Here is an 18,154-nt window from a genome sequence, read left to right on the forward strand (position 1 = left end):
CAAGAGGTCCTCTCTGGTTAGCGCCATTGGACCTGTCGATGATAACACCTCCTCTCCTGCCGCCCCTGCGCCCGCATTGGCAAAATAGTTTGAGACCTTGTTGTTGGGAGTTTTTTTGGGTGGCATAGGGGGACCCAGACGTAGGTCAGCTTCTGACCGTCCCTCCGTGCATGCGAAAGCAAGGCGCCCTCTACGCCGAAACGTGGGTGCCTTGCTTTTGCAGGCTCTGCTCAGTCAGGGGACTCCCTATGCATCTGATTCAGCGATTAGGAGGGCTATTCGTTGGTCACACCGGACGGTGTACAAAGAATGTTCCTTTTGACGTGGTGCGCAAGGCAGTGGGCTAGAATGTGCCCCAGACTAGTTGCTGCCTGTTATCCAGCTCTCCCACAGTGCTTCGCTATGCTTGCACCGACAGAACAACCAAGGCCCCGAGCACGTGCTCCTTATCCTGCCATGTCGGCCATCTTGAAGTCAGGCATCAGGCATCTCACCGTACATAATGGAGGCTAATTGATCTCCTTCGCAGCCTAGGTTGTGAAATAGCCCCCGCTTCGCAGGTAACATGGGACTCACCCTGCTTTCCTGCCCCTCCTGCCGGTGGTGATCCCCAGTATCCTGAGGGGGACCAGTGGTCTATATGGCGCCACGCTGCAAGACTCTATGCTCTGTCATCTTGTGTACTCCCTATTACTGCATTACTGGGGGTCCCCCACTCGCAGCACTCACTTGTCGGGTCGCTGATGCCCCTCAGGCCCATTCGGGATCCTTCAGCCGTCAGGCCTGCCACACGATGCCCGGCGAGCACCCTCACCGCAGTCCGTTTCCATGGGCCATCGGAATTCCCTCAGTGCTTCCTCCTGATCGGGGGGCCCGCAAGACAGTCAGCAGGGGGTCAGCGCGTCCGCCGAAGCCACCACCCGTTTCATGCCAGGGATCCGGCGGGGGAAACCGCCATCTTGCAAAGTCCGATTTAGTCCGGGCTCCGGGGCTCAAACCACCGGCTGCTGCCTCTGCCCCCCCCGCGGGGCCGACAATCCCTTACTCAAGTTGGCCGTCGCTCTTGTCGAATGAACCTATCGCGGGGGGGTCTCAGACCTTAATCGCAGCAGATGCTGGGATCTGCCGCCAGGAGAGGCGCCATTTTCTCCTCTCTCATAGCTCTGAGCTGTTCAGGACTCCGGGGCTCCCTCTACATGGCACAAGAGGAAATCTGGGTTGCCGGGCAGTCCCTCAGTGTCACCCCAGCTCCGGCCACATCATGAGATGGTCAGGGTGCCTCAATGTGTGCCTTATGCTCCTTAAAGCATGGGCCCTGGGGCGGAGTCGATCAGGTTCATGTCCGACCGACCACGTTGGTTGGCCATGTCCCCCGGCCCACTATTATTACTGGATGGAAAGATAATGTTGGCACATGCACACTCTCCTACATGGTGCCGGGAGATAACCCACATGCAGGTTCTCCCCTTTTATTATAACCCCACAGGCCATGCCTGGCCTGAGGATGATGTGGGCACAGTTCTGGCCAGCATCCTGAAAAACAGGAATGCTAACCACTAAAGTCCTCACTGGTTATTACAGAAGATTTGTTAAGGGGTATGGCACTATGCCGACGATACCCAGTTGGTAATTTCTACAGTGGACAAGGATGTTAACTACTCCCTCAAACTACATGACTGTGTGATCACACTGAGCAATTGGATGAGTAGGCACTGCTTGAAGTTGAACTTAAGCAAAACTAAGGTGGTGCTGTTTGGAAACCTTTTCCCAGCTTGGTCGCCAGCTTGGTGGCCAGACACACTTGGCCCCCCTCCTACACCTGTAGCCAAAGCCCAAAATCTTGGGGTCATTATAGACGAGAAACTTAATTTTAAGTCCCAGGTCTCTAAGGTTGTGTCTTCCTCATACTTTACCATTAGGACCTTACCCATGATTCTCCCATTCATCCCCAAAAAACACGAGAAAGACAGTGATGACCTCCCTGGTTGTATCAAAATTGGATTATTGTAATGGTATATATATCAACCTCCAATCCAACCTACTCAGAAGGCAGCAGGCGGTGCAAAACACTGCCGCCAGATTAGTCCTGGATGTTCCCAAATATCAGTCCGTCAGGACAGGTATCCAGGATCTGCATTGGCTGCCGGTTGGTCAGCATGTTAAATTAAAGGCTCTCTGCATTGCACATAAGTCACTGCACAGAGAAGACCCACAATTTCTCTGGGACCTTTTCAGCTGGTATTCTCCTAAGAGACCTTTAAGTTCTGCCAATGCCAATTTGATGCCCTCTTCCAGAGTCTAAAGGCCGAACTGGGGTGGAAGCAGTTTCAGCTACAATACCATCAAGGAATGGAACTCCCTTCCACTTTATCTTAGGAAGATTGTCTCCCTTCTTGAGTTTAGGAAACAACTCAAGACATGGCATTTTAGAAACTAGCTGTCCTGGCACAGTATGCAGAACCAGAAGTGCCTAGAAACCCACAGGTATTAGTGCACTATACAAATTACAATAACATAGCATAACTATTGTTGCAGCCTTGACAGATCTGACTTCTAAGAAGCAGCCTAGAGAGGTCAGCTGGACGGAGGCTTGCCAGAATTTTTTTGATGCCCTTAAGGAGGCAATGTGAATGGCACTCGTACTTAAGGCCCCTGACTTCTTCAAGGAGGTCATTGTACAGACAGATGCCTCAGAATATCGATTAGGGGCCATGCTCCAAAAGCTGAATGAAGAGAGCCTGGATCAACCTCTAGCCTTCATCAGTAGGAGGTTACTTCCCAGGGAACGGAGATGGAGTAAAATAGAAAGGGAAGTCTTTCCAGTGGTCTGGGCACTGAAGAAATTAAGATCATACCTGTGTGGTGCTCACTTCTGGGTTCAGACAGACCACAGACCCCTTGGATGGCTAATGCACATGAGGGGTGAGAATCCCAAACTGTTCAGGTGGTCCACCTGCAGGGAATGGTCTTTATGGTGGAACAACATCCTGGAACAGACCACGCCAATGCTGATGGTCTTTCTAGGTTTTTCTGTCTGAATGGAGAGAGCTCCCAAGGGATTGGGTAGTTCTCCCCACTTTCAGCTGGAGGGTATACATGTTAGACCTGGCATCCTTGGTGTGGTTTGCCCCTAACTTTTTGCCTTCAGAGCTGCTATTTTTGCTGGCCTTAGGACTCTGCACAAATTAAATGCCAATAGTGGGCCTGCAGAACTGACTGTGCCACCCAGCTAAGTAAAACTTTAAACATGTCTCAGGCCTGCCAGTGCAGCCTGTGAGTGCAGCTTTAAATGGACATTTCTGTCTGTCAAAACAAACTTCACGCTAGGCCCAAACCTTCCTTTTTAATACATATGTCACCCCTAGGCTAGGCCGTGAATAGCCCAGTGGGCAGGGTGCAGGGTATTTAAAAAGTTGGTTATGTACTTTTAAGTTTTACATGTCCTGATAGTGAAAAACTCTTACATTTATTTTTCACTACTGTAAGGCCTACCTTTCCTATAGGATAACGTTAGGATTACCTTATTACATTTAATAAGCTGTAATTTTCAAATGAGAGCAGGTAACCAGATTATGTTTTTTTTTTTAATTGTAATGAAAAATCATTACTTGCGGTGAATTTGAACTTTAAATTACAATTTTGAAAATGCCACTTTTAGAAAATTCTAAAGTATACAAAAAGTGATGTATGGAATGCTTGAATTAATCTCAGAAACTGGTAATTAGTTAGGGTCGCATCCAATACATCATTATTTTACACACCATGCCGTCTCAGTTTTGAACCAACTATATGCAAATCAGTCTTGTCCCTCCTTCAGTGGGAACCGTCCAGCATGAACAGCCATGCCAGGTCCTCCCTGAACCGGAATACAAGCAACCCAGGACCAGTTTTGCCCTTGTTATGGGCTGATAAGCTGGGAATAGCTTGGTTCCAGTGACACAGTGTGCACGGGACCCATGTCTGTTCCAAAGAACAACTAGAGCGCTAACAGTCCTACTTATGATAAACGTATGGCACACCTGAAGCCATCTTGCTTGGATTAAAGTGGTAACTCTTAAAAGATTTAATTTAAAAAGGAACAAAATGAGGGGGTTCATTTCTCCATAAAAAGTATGATTAGTGCTGCAGAAAGAAAAATTAGGGCACATTTTGAGTGACTTCTCAAATCCTCTTCTATTTCATTAAACAATTCTGACATGCAGACTGAAACATGCACTTTCAATACCAGCAGCAGTTTTCCCTGGTGAGCAGTAGCTTTACTACAGTGATCTAATGAGCAAAAAGAGTGTTAACATTCTGAATTTATGGCAAATTTGTGACACATCTGAATGCCTTCTTGATGGAATCAAAGTACAAAACTGAAAGTATTTCCTACTGAGGAGACTGCAGTAAATGAGGAAATTAGGAAACTTCATAACAAATAAGTCTCCCAAGATGGCCACCAGAGACAAAAGAGCCCAAATGTAGCCCAAATATCACCCAGATGTAGCCCAAGTATAGCCCAATGACAGAATGTCCCAGAGTGTTCTTAAAAACAACTAGAGCGCTTACTGTCTTCATTATGACAAAAGTATGGCACACCTGAAGCCATCTTGATTGGAATAAACTGGTAACACTTAAAACATTTAATTTAAAAAGGAACACAATGAGGGGGTTCATTTTGCCATAGAAATGATGATTAATGCTGAAGAAAGAAAATGAGGGCACATTTTGAGTGACTTCTCAAATCCTCTTCTATTTCATTAAAAAATTCTGACATGCAGACTGAAACATGCACTTTTAATACCAGGAGCAGACTTCCATGGTGAACAGTAGTTTTACTACAGTGATCTAATGAGCAACTAGAGTGCTAACATTCAGAATTTATGGCAAATGTGTGACATATCTGAATACCTTCATGATGGAATCAAAGTAAAAAACTGAAAGCATTTCCTACTGAGGATACTGCAGTACATGAGGAAATTAGGAAACTTCATAACATATAAATCTCCCAAAATGGCCACCGGAGACAAAAGAGCCCAAATGTAGCCCAAAATCACCCAGATGTAGCCCAAATATAGCCCAATAACAGAAGTGTGCAAAACACTTATTATTTTGTGTTTTTGCAGTGTTATATAGTGCAGACTTGTCAGGTATTGGAGTGCTTTACATGAGCATTGGTTACATCACACAAGAACAAATTCATTTTGGTTGTAGACATGGGGAGACTAAGTGATTTGACCAGAATCACAGAATGTCGAGCTGAAGCAGAAACTCCAACCTGGTCCCCAATTGCAAAGTCTGCAGTTCTGGAAGTAACACCACATCCTCTCCCCTGAGTGCAACATTTAATCAAGTGGTCAACTGGATAAAAAAACATAAAGATAACAAATAATTTAAAAGTGCTTTGTCGCTATTTGAAAACTCAGAAAATATGTCCGTATTTTAGTCTTTTAGAGCACTAACCATAATTTTTATGCCAATAAGACCCTCTCATATATGTAATTTCTAAAGGAAATGCTCTAGGTATTACAGTTTTGATTACATCAAGATGATGTCAGGCGTTCCACACTTTTGTAATAAATATAGAATGTTAGCAATCTAGTTGTTCATTAGGATACTGTTGAGAGGCAGAGGCCAGGGGCACGGACTCTGAAAATTGAAGGCAGGTAGGAGGGTGCAAAGGCAACAATTTAACCACACTGAGCAGGCAGAAAGGGCTGTGGCAGCACAACAGACTATGGAGGGCAGTGGAAGGGGGGCAGGGGCAACAAACCAACAATACAGGACTTGCAAGAGAGGCTGTGGCAATGTAATAGACCATTGTGGGCAGAAGGAAGAGGCAATGGTAGTACAACCATACATGCCAACAGACCCGATTCAGCCAGGAAACGTCCAATGTTTTTAAGCTCAAATGGGCTTTATTTGATCTGTCTCGTGTCTACAATCTCCTCTTTTTCCATGTAACTCAAAGGGGAAAATCAATACCCCAGCTTTTTTTCAAAATCTCCCTCTTACCAAGTTCAAAATGTTCGCAAGTATGGTACATTGGATCATGGAAGGAAATGGGGTAGGGACATGGACTTGGATAACAGGAGGGACTTGGAGAGGTGCACCAAACTGACCCTGCAGGGCAGGCATCAGGGTTTGCAGCAGCACAATACACCACACAGGGCATGCGGGACGGGAGTGCAGCACAACAATCCATAGAAAGCAAGAGGGAGGGGACAGGACCATGCACATGGACAACAGAGAACAGAGGGGCAAAAGGCAATGGTAACCTGTCTGACCATAATGGACAGACAGGAGAGAAAGCTGCAGCATAACAGACCATAAAGAGCAGGAGGGACGGATCAGGGGAATTACAATGGAACAGACAAGCCAGGAGGGAGGGAGTAGGGGTCTGCACATGTAAACAGAGAGCTGGGGGCAAGGGGGCAGGGCAGGAGCAGCAAGATAGCCATGGAGGTCAGGCAGGATGGGCACTAGAAGCAAGACACACCATGAACAGCAACAGTGAGACTGTGATGGCATACACACAGACCATGGAGGGAAGGTGGGAGGGGGTCAGGGGCAGCTAACTGACCACACAGGGAAGGTGGGAGGGCCATAGCAGCACAGAAGACCATGCATGGCAAGTGGGAGGGTTAGTGGCAGCACAATGGCTATGATGGGCAAGAAGGAGGGTGCAGGGGCATGCACAAAGGACGATGGAGGATAGAAGGGAGGGTCAGGACCTGTGCACAGACAAGAAAGTTCAGGGGAAGAGGCCTCACAACAGACCGCATGGGGCAGGCAGGAGGAGCAGTTGCAGCACAACAGACCAGGGAGGGCAGAAGAGTGTGGCAGTACAATGGACCATGTGGACAGGAGGAAGAGGATAGGGGCATGGCATGTGGACAGGCAGGGTGGAGGTGGCAGGGACAGGTTACAGTCATCTGACAATGCTAGGCAGGTGGGAGGGGAGTGGCAGCTCAACAGAACACTCAGAGTAGATAGGAGTGGCAGGTCCATGGAACATGGTGGGCAAAAAGGATGGAGCAGGGGCATGCACAAAGACATTGGAGGGCAGGGGGAAGGAGAATAGGGGCAGCAAGCTAAGCACAGAGTCTAAGCAGGAGGTCAATGATGGGACATAGAATTGGGCAATGGAGGGCAGGAGTAGTGGACTGGTACATCATCCTAAATTGAGGGTAGTGGCAGCACATCAGACCATGCATGGCAGGAGGGAGGAGGCTAGTCCATGGATTCACACAACAGAGGATAGGTAGGAGGGGGATGGGGCAGCTAGCTAACTGTTCAGAGAAGGCGGGTATTATGAACTTTATTGTTTTTAAAACGTGTGTCTGTGCGAACTACTTAAAATATGAACAAGTATGCAGCATAATCTCACTTTTATTCAGGAAGAAGAGAACGTTTGTGACTGTGACTCCGGGCTCACTTGGCAGAAATACCCCCTGACCCTCCACCCCCTATCACAAAATGTAATGCCCGTGAAAAGGGTAGGTGAACACAGTGTTATATAGAACATAGTCCTGAGAGCACGATTGAAAATGAAAACTAGATATAGTGTATGGTATAAACTATGCACCAAAAAGTGTGATATAAGATGAACCGGGCGTGAAATATAATATGCAATACATTGTGCGCAATGACAGATTCATTGGAGAGCGTGAGATAGCACAGGCACTAGCGCGTGCTATGCGATATGTGCCTTGGAGTGTAATATGCACAGGGCAGTGTTGTGTAACCTAACTAGTCTCTAAAGTTGTAATATAAAATAGGTGCTGGGGAGTGTAACGTTGCAAATGCACTGTGACAAAGATATGGATCCCAGATTGTAATATGTATGGCATAGCACTGTGCGTTATAACATAGGCATCGAGGAAGGCACGTTAGATGGGGCAATATAACCCGTGCGAAGACAAGTGTGGCATGACATATTCACGGGGTGGTGTTACGGTGCACATGGGCTAGAGAGTGTCATAGCATATGCACTAGCTAGCTGAATACAACACAGAGGTGTGTGGCACTCAGCAGGCAATGGTGGGTGTAACACAGCATTGGGCTCTGCCAGGAGCGCGCAGTGACTCTCAAGTGATGTTCGTCCCCTTTCCAGAGAGTAAAATAAAAAGTATTACACATCCGGCAGTGGATGTGTGTTTTATTAATCGTGAGGGGGGTTTCTTGCATAGTTTTGGTCGAATTTTTGTCGAATCCCCTTTGAATGGCTTGGTGTGCATGTGTATTAAATGTGCCCGTCAATAGCTACCCATGTTTGTATAAATAAACGACAAGGGTGTCTACCGGGATTAGGCACGGTAGGGCATCAGACATGTCAGAGCTTCACTAGTGGTGTAAATACATTCCACGTGGATTCATTGTATGCATAGTTGCCTTTTAATGAATATCACGCAAATCGTCATGGTGATAGGTACGTACGGTTTGTCCAGCATGTCCTAGGTGTGTCTATAAATATATATTTTTTTAAAATAATAAAAAACAGTGGCCGGCCCTGGGGATTGGGGTCAAAAAAATATAATTAGGAGACAGGCCCTGGGGGATGGGGTCATCAGGGCCAATAAATTAGAATAAGAAGGGGAACCACACAGCCCCCCTTCTTAAAAAATTAAAATAAATAAAAGACTGGCATCGTGCCGGAGGCGACGCCCCCTCCTTGCAGCACTCTGCAAACGTGCCCCCTGGCGAGTTGTAAGTTGGGGAATTAATTCCTCTTCAATACTGAGGGTCCCCGAGGGCCAACTAGCCCAACAGGCATCTCCAGTATGCGCCAGGGAGCTGCGCTGCAATCAGGTGTTCTGAGGCCAAGCCCCTTTTTACACCTCTCTGCAACGCAGCTCTGTGGCGCTTACTGGAGGTACCTAGTGGTCTAGTTTGACCCTTGGGACCCTTAGGATTCAAGGGGACTTAATATCTCAACTTAGAACAGCCACAGGGCGCGTTTACACAGTGGTGAAGGGAGGGGACGGGGCCTGAGGTGACGTGTGCAAACACGCACTATGGCACGTTTTAAATTGGGGATATAATTTCCCTTCAATACTGAGGGCCCCTGGGGGCTAACTAGCCCACCAAGTGCTTCCAGTAAGCGCCACTGAGCTGCATTGCAGAGAGGTGGTCCAGGCCGTGCCACTTTTTACACCTCTCTGCAACGTAGCTCTGTGGCACTTACTGGAGGTACCTAGTGGGCTAGTTGGACCCTAGGGACCCTCAGGATTCAAATGAACTTAATCTCCCAACTAAAAACGGACACAGGGCGTGTTTACACAGTGGTGAAGGGAGGGGACGGGGCCTGAGTTAACGTGTGCAAAAACGCCCTGTGGCCTGTTTTAAGAGGTAGTTTTAATCCCCCTGCCCTATTATATACTAGGGGCTTACAGAGGAGGTCATGCTAATCACAGGGGGACCCCAACGCATAATGTTCCCTAGTGTATGTAGGTGTTTTCACTGTATTCTAAGTGTCTTTTAACATAGCACTGGCTCTAGGACTGGTTACTCAGACTCAGTTACCACCAGTATCCGTCTGAAAAAGTTTAGGGTACAGGATGATTTTGCAACAAGGCTTCTTTCTGCTCTTCTTTTTGTTCTTTCTGCACGTTATCCTTCTTCCTGCACTTTTCTTCGTCTTTGAGGACTTCTGTTGCTTCTTTCTGCACTTCTTTTTTTTCTTTCTGTGCATTTTTTCTTCTTTCTTCACATGTCCTATCTCTGTAGGCATAGTTAGAAATTAGCATTTAAAAAACCTTTGAAATTCACAGAAAAAAGCATAGGTTTCAGGCACGTTATAGTTAGGAATTAGCATTTAAAAAACCTCAGAAATTCACTGAAAAAACCATAGGTTTCAGGGGTGTTCTAGTTATCTGGAATTTTCACTTGTACAAAACCATTGAAATTCCCCCGTTATAGTTAGTTCAGCTAACTATAACTCGCGCGCCCGCAATGCACTGCTGATGACGTCACATATTACATCACTCATGACATGGTCAGTGACATCACTCATGACATCACTGATGACATCTCAAATGACATCACTGATGACATCACTGATGGCATCATCCTTGTGATAGAGTGGCAGACCTCCTCTCACCCTAATATAACCTTTGATACACACATTCAAAAATAGAGACTACAATTTTCAAAACAATGGACATACCAATACCAGTTACAACAACCTCTTCAGTAATTCTAAGATCCACATACACATACACTCATTCACCAACAGTCCTATACAGTCACTCATACATGTACTCACTCATCATATGTACTCATACACCTATACATCCTGTTACACAATGCCACTCATCCATAGAGTTACTCACACACATAGTTACTCATGCTAATAAAGAATCAAACATACATTTACTTGCATATACTGTTATACACACACCACCACACTTACTTCTACGGAAACTTACACATACTTAGTCTTTTAAACAATCACTTAAAGAAACACATACTTATTCATACAGGAACTCTTTCAATCTCTCACTCTCACATATACTCACTTATATACACCAATAGTCACATATACTAGTTTAACACATATGTAGTTACTCATAAAGACACTATTGAGACAGTCATTCACTCACTAACACACCCATACACACACTCATCCACCCATACAGTCCTGCACACATGCTGTCTTCAACACATACAATCAGTGAGTCACTCATTCATGCAACTATGCACTACGTAATACCCCCCACCGAACAATGCAGACACTCAGACTGATACTCAAAAAAACAACTAATAACCTATATAGACACCCATGTAGCTACTCACCAACCCATGCAGCCACTTATACACAAAGTGAGAGACTGATACAGATATTTACATATTTAAACATTACTCACTAAGCCATGTATTCACTATGATACACTTAATCAGTCAGTTACACAATCAATTCTTCAAAAACAAATCATCCATTTAGATACTTATATACCCATTTATTCTTCCATCGACCTTGAGATATACATATATAAAACATATTTAATTTTCAGAAAAACACACATTCACTGGATGATGTCATCAGTGATGTCATCAGTGATGTCATTTGAGATGTCATCAATGATGTCATGAGTGATGTCACTGACCATGTCATGAGTGATGTAATATGTGACGTCATCAGCAGTGCATTGCGGGCGCGCGAGTTATAGTTAGCTGAACTAACTATAACGGGGGAATTTCAATGGTTTTATACAAGTGAAAATTCCAGCTAACTAGAACACCCCTGAAACCTATGGTTTTTTCAGTGAATTTCTGAGGTTTTTTAAATGCTAATTCCTAACTATAACGTGCCTGAAACCTATGGTTTTTTCTGTGAATATATATATATAAACAATGCGTGGGAAAGGCATACCTTGTAAAAGCATATGCGTTCTAAAAAAATGCAGGGTAAAACATGCTTGGGAAAGGCATGCAGAGTATTTCCCTGCGATGTTCCATCATACAACCATCACTGGCAGGGTGGGGGGGGAGGTGCTGGGCTCAGCCTCCCTTACACTTGAATAAGCTGTGACCTGCCTCCACACAAAGAGTTGCAAACCCTCTGTAGCTAGTCTGGACCCAGTACAAGGAAGGCTGGGCACCTGTGCACCTCAAATGCATTCCTCTAGAAGCTTCACCCCACTTCAAAGGCACAACTGGGTATAAATATTGGACCTCAGACACCAACTCTTCAGTACACTTGTGGGTACTCTGCCAGGAAGAAAGACTGCTGTACTGCTGCTAGGACTGTCACTGTGCTGGACTGCTCCTCTGAATGACTACTGTCCTGCTGTTCAGAACTGCTGACTGTTTCCCTCTTGTCTTGGGAGAAGGACTGGACCTGCATCTGGTAACCAAAGAGCTAGTTGGCTGGCCTCCTGACTTGAGGCTCAGGACAGACGGCTCCAACAACCTTGGACCCAGCACCTGGAATCTGCTATCTGTGAATCCTACCCTGCCAAGTGGTGCCACCCCAGTCCTCGACCCTTGGAAGTGAGCTTGAAGGTGCTCTGCCAGCCTATCTGTGGATCCAGCAGAACTGATGAAGCTCCTCTGCAGCGTGGTGCATCTGCAGCCGAACTGGCAATCACCCTTGCTGTTCAACTCATCGACTTTGGAACCGATGCATCACCTCTGCTGTAAGTGTTCTTCTGCTATAAAGGATTCCGTATCGACCCTATAGCTGCATCATAACCGCCGCCTGTGCAAAGCTTTCCCAATGTAGGCCCTTCCATCGCTCGTGACGGCAGCCTTGATGGTGATGCTGATTCTAGCACCGTAGACTCCCAGCTCCTCGGAACCGGCGCATCACCTCTACTGCGCGAAGCATCCTCAATGCTAGACTTTGCAAGGGGACTCTCAACAATGACGCCGGAGTTCGCACCATGCTTCACCTCACCTCGAAACCATTCATTGCCTTGGAAGCGCATTGCATCTGTGTCACAGAACCTCGCAACACTCAGCGAGCCTAAGTGGGTCCCTGTAGCTGGCCCATGCTCCCTCATGGTAAGCCTGAACTTGTGACTTTGTCCCAGGCTGGCGTGACCAGATATCCACGGTTGGCGCTTTGTGATTTTGGCACTATTTTCACTGAAATCTTTAAACCAGCATATCTCTGGTTCTACTGATTGCATTTTTGCTGTCTTAGTTTTGTTTTATTTATTAAAAATAACTCTAGTTTCTAACCTGGTGAGGTAGTCACTCTTTTTTCATCTTTCTCATCTTTCCTCTTTCTCCTTGTGTGTTTATCTGTCTCATGCTTTGGATCAAAGTCCAATAAGGAAAGATAAGTGCTGGTCCCCAAAACTCAATGCTGGTGGACCGCACCAGCAACACCCGCTCAAATTAAGCAGTGCACATGCTAAACGATGGATGGTAATGGTAAACTTTTCGAGACCTCAAATATATTGAGCACAATCTTTGGCAAAGCCAATAAGTCTGGCTCTAACATGCTAATCTAATTTATTTAAAGAAGCAAATAAAGTCATGCACACGAGTGCACTATTATTGTTACCTGTCTCTTTTTGGGCCTCTTAAATCTGTGACATGTGTTTTGTATCCCCCAAGCTTGCAGTGCTGTTGTTTCTTTTTATTCACGCTTGCATTTCTGGTGCTATGAAGTGGTGGTTATTGCACACTAATCTCCCTTTCTGACTGGACGCTAGTTGGCAGGAAACCAAGTGACTGAAGAATATTATTGAGACCTATCAAAATTTCTGATTGCTTCATTTGTCAAAATTTCATGGCTTTACAACTGCAGGGTATGAAATAAGTTTCTTGCTGGTATTTGTTAAAAATTATTTCCACGCTGCTGCATTTTTGCCTAAACTATTGCTTTAAACTAGTCATATTCATTGAGAAAATCCATTAAGAAAATGTGAATGTTGTTACTGTTGTCACCGCAAATGCATGCTCCCATGTCATGCTTTCTTGGTGCTGTACTGCAACAAGACAAGACCTCCTTCTTGGTTGCCCCTTGAATTTCTCTCCTTTAAATGGGTATGACCACATGTTATGCTCAAGAAAAAAATGCAGCTCCTAAGTGTCACCTCCTCTTTCTTGCTGGGCATACCACCAGGAGACCTCCCTTATGGGATTTGTTTTGGACCCTTTGCTTTCCAATGGCAGTGTATATTAATTCTTCCTTTGACAATTAGTAAACGAATAAGCATGGAACAACCATTAGAAGCATGGAGTAGAGTAACTTAATTTAGTTCCTATATGACCTTACAAACCAAAAATGCATATGTAACCAACAACAATAATAAGGTAAATGATTATCTAAGAGACATTATAAAATCCTTGAGCTGTGATTATGTCATTGGAATTTCTTTTAATTGTCAGAGATGTATATTCAATTCTAGAAATGTCTTTTCATTGGCACAAAGGCTGTTATCAGTTACTCTGTGTGAAGAATCGTGTTTGGCATGTATTATTTTGTATGAAGAATCTGTGACAATGAAAAGAGATTTCTGTGGAATATTCACAGCTCAACAGGTTGTTGGTTACATTAATCTGTATCCTGAGAGATAACCAGTGATCTAAGATTTTAGCATCGAGACAGATTTCTGTTACTTATTGAATGTACATTCATGAACAATACATATGTGGTGCTTAAATTACCTTAAACGTCATTTCTTTGCATCAGTTTATTGGTGTGGAAAAACGAGTGGTCTAATTGGCATTTAACAAGTCAAGTTGAACTTTAGTCCTGTTTATGAAATGGTCCTGAACCGCCCCTTAAAGTTCCCATATGGCACAATATTGTTTACATTAGGAACGCTGCAATTCACAATAGAAATTCTAAATTACACCACAAGGGGTGAATATCATGCAGCACAGTTATAGGCCTCTTAATTAACTAATAGGATTTGAGTTCATGTGGAACAGCTGTAGTAAGCATTAATGATCGCAATTAACCCCACCACCTTTAACAAGCCATCCCCAATTACTCTAGCTGCACCCCATTGGTATTCTTCAAGACAGCAGTCACTTGCGTGCCTACCTTTTGGACCAAAGGGTCCTTCTTTTCCTGGTTTCCCAATTTCTCCAGAATCTCCTTTCTCACCTTGATCACCTATTGATAGAAATAAAACAAGGCACTAAGAAGCCACTAGTACATCCTTCAGGTTACTTTTTAAAATGTATCCTTCAGAATACTTTATATAATTTCTATGTCCAAAACTGAGCAAACACAAGGAGATGACGGACGGAGCGCTGAAACTTTTCAGACACTCACCCCCAGTCACAGATCTGGGATGAATCCATCACCATTCTTTAGCTCACTTCGCCACTTCAGTTCAGACCCAGCTATATGCAGATTAGTCTTGACCCTGTGACTCATTGGAACAGTCCAGCCCGAACTGCCAAGCCAGGTCTTCCCTGCACTGGAAACAAGCATCCTGGGACCGGTTTCTGGGTAACACCCTTCATCAGCCAGGCTAGCTTGAATCCGGTGGCTAAGTGAGCAAGGGACCCATGTCTGGGCATACCCTGTCAACTTAGGGTGAACAAAGCAAACACAAGGAGAAGATGGATGGAGCGCTGAAACTTTTCTGACACTTACCCCCAGTCACAGATCTCGGTTGAATCCATCACCATTCTTTAGCTCACTGCGCCACCTCAGTTCAGACCCAGCCAAATGCAAATCAGTCTTGACCCTGTGCCTCATTGGAACAGTCTAGCCCGAACTGCCAAGCCAGGTCTTCCCTGAACCGGAAACATGCATCCTTGGACCGGTTATTGGGTAACACCCTCATCAGCCAGGCTAGTTTGAATCCAGTGGCAAAGTGAGCAAGGGACCCACATCTGGGCATACCCTGCAAACTTAGGGTGAACAAAGCAAACACAAGGAGATGATGGATGGAGCGCTGAAACTTTTCAGACACTCACCCCCCCAGTCACAGATCTGGGTTGAATCCATCACCATTGTTTAGCTCACTTCACCACCTCAGTTCAGACCCAGCTATATACAAATCAGTCTTTACCCTGTGGCTCATGGGAACAATCCAGCCCGAAATGTCAAGCCAGGTCTTCCCTGAACTGGAAACAAGCATCCTGGAACCGGTTTCTGGGTAACACCCTTCATCAGCCATGCTAGCTTGAATCCAGTGGCAAAGTGAACAAGGGACCCACATCTGGGCATACCCTGCCAACTTAGGGCGAACAAAGCAAACACAATGAGATGATGGATGGAGCGCTGAAACTGCTTGTTTCCGGTTCCGGTTCAGGGATGACCTGGCTTGGCAGTTCGGGCTGGACTGTTCCAATGAGGCACAGGGTCAAGACTGATTTACATATAGCTGGGTCTGAACTGAGGTGGCGAAGTGAGCTAAAGAATGATGATGGATCCAACCCAGATCTGTGACTGGGGGTGAGTGTCTGAAAAGTTTCAGCGTTCTGTCCATCATCTCCTTGTGTTTGCTATGTCCAAAACTGCACATAGACTCCATTTCTCAGTGCCAGGATATCTTCTCTGGAGATATTGAGCTTGACAAACACAAATAACATAACACACAACATAACACAACTTAACATTTGGGATAAGACATAATGTTTTACCAATAGGATTTCCAGTCTGCCAAGATTTTTTGTGACAAAATGTTTTCTGTTATTGATGCTTTAGTTGTGGAAATGTGGCTATTCTTCCAGAAAAAAGAACGATTTAAGAATATGGTTTCAAGTTTTAATAAGCGAGCATTGGTATGGAGATATGCAAAGAGTTTTTTCGAAGAAGACCTTGGTATTTGCCATGGTTTCAATCACTTCCCCAAGTTAATCAATGACAGTGAAGGATAAGCAAACCAGGCCGCACTGTTGTGGTACCATAATTGACACAACCCACTGAAGTGCATACAAAGAACACACAGATTATTGCAGACTTTGAAACTACCCTTGATTTGTTTGAGACATTTGCTTACTGTGATGAAAGCAGTCTTTGGTTGGATGAATGCTACATGTGGAAAGATGTTTACAAACCGATTTTATGCCTAAGCATCTTGAAACCACATGTTGTTATTGTTGCTGCTCATCACTTTGGGAGCGCGCTTCTGCCACTGGTGTGGTCTTACAGCCTGTGTAGGATGGTATTTTCCATAAAAGTGAGGTGTTGTATTTACCTGGCTTAGGGCTAGGACTGACTTCTGCCACTACTAAGAGTGTTAGCAGAATGAACACTCTTTCCCTGAAGGTAGTATCTGTTTTACAGCGGTCGAGGACCTGAGCCCCCCTTGAAGCAATGCCCTGAGCTACTGGTCTGCAGCTGGGTGGGGTCTGCAAGAGCCACAATTACTGTCTTGGCCTAAAGGCACTCATTCATCAAAAACACCACAAAGTAAACCCCTTCTCATCTCCACCATTTTGTGAGCTGAAACGAGGGTTGAAGGGAGAAGTGGGTTTGAGTTTGTCAGGCAATGGGAATATTTGATGCTAGTATGCATAGAGAGGCGGGAGAGAAGGAAAGCAGCCAGATGGGCAGTCGATTAAGGAGCCAACCAGCACCATGTCAATACACAAGGCTACCAACCAAGCTAAGATAATTTTTTTAAGCTGATTTTCAATATACATTGCTATGGACCAGATGTATGAAACTATTTTGTGTTTGCAAACGGCGTGAATCTCAAAATTCGGCCATTTGCGAATGCAAAATGGTCTTTGCTTATGTGTGAAATGCTTTGTATTTGAAATGTAGGTAATCACCATTTTCTGCAATTAGCCAAATTGCAAATGGAAATAGGGAATCGCAATTTGCGAATCCCAAACACAAATGTAGAAAGCTTTTCCTAACTGCGAACTGCGCATTTAGGAAACGCTAATTACCATCAGCTTCAAGTTGACGGTAACCATGTGCAAATTTTATAAAATGCACAAAACGGCATTTTTCAAAGTGCACTGTAGTGCACACATGCCCCTAGGGCATTTATGTGCTTTACATGTGCACACTTTCTTTTTTTGGGGTGCTTCAGGGGGACCGTAGGTCCACGGGCACCCTTGGCTTTGCCTTAGCTAATTTGCGATTACCAATTAGGTAATCGCAAATTAGCGAATGCAAAACCATTTGCACCTATGGGCCTTGCAGTTGATAAGGAACTAATGGAGTAATATTACCCAATAGCGAGTCGCTATTTACCAAATCGTTATTAGGTAATATTAAAGAATCACAAAATCTTTGGCGATTCCTACATACATAACATTTTGCGATTCCCAAATAGCGATTTGGTAGAAATAGCTATTTGAGAATTGCAAAAAGCTTTTTTGATACATCTGGCCCTATCTCTTTTACCATTACCCAAACACATTGACCTTATGTCTCAAAACAATTCCAAAAGCACACATTAGTGCGAACACCTCACACTATGCACTTTCCAAAATGATTATTCAATATCTGGTCAGAAACAACACATACCAAGGTTAAAAAAAAAGTAGACAGCAATCGACTCTGGACAGAATCTATTGTATTTCGGTAAAAGGCAAAGTTTGACTGTGGCTAGTATTTCAGAAGTGGTCAGTATATTGCGTTTCTGGCACATTCAATGTGAGCTATGACAGGCATTGCTTCGCCCGATTTCGGTCACATGATGTTCTTGTGTTCTGGCTCTGACATTTAGTTGTCACACACATCTGAGTTCCTCATCCTTCTTCAGCAGAGCTGCTCCCAGCCATTGACTCAAAG

General features: G+C 44.8%; 1 protein-coding gene across 1 annotated transcript in view; it reads right to left on the bottom strand.

Moving 5' to 3' along the window:
• COLEC10 (collectin subfamily member 10) overlaps positions 1-18,154 on the bottom strand; it is a 392,931-nt gene that overhangs the window by 300,259 nt on the left and 74,518 nt on the right. Inside the window, exon 2 of the mRNA XM_085605060.1 lies at positions 14,489-14,560. Coding sequence (XP_085461186.1) covers positions 14,489-14,560 — 72 coding nt within the window. The remainder of the gene's footprint in view (positions 1-14,488; positions 14,561-18,154) is intronic.

Source organism: Triturus cristatus, chromosome 5_1 (genome assembly GCF_964204655.1).
Source record: "Triturus cristatus chromosome 5_1, aTriCri1.1, whole genome shotgun sequence".
Classification (NCBI taxonomy): domain Eukaryota; kingdom Metazoa; phylum Chordata; class Amphibia; order Caudata; family Salamandridae; genus Triturus; species Triturus cristatus.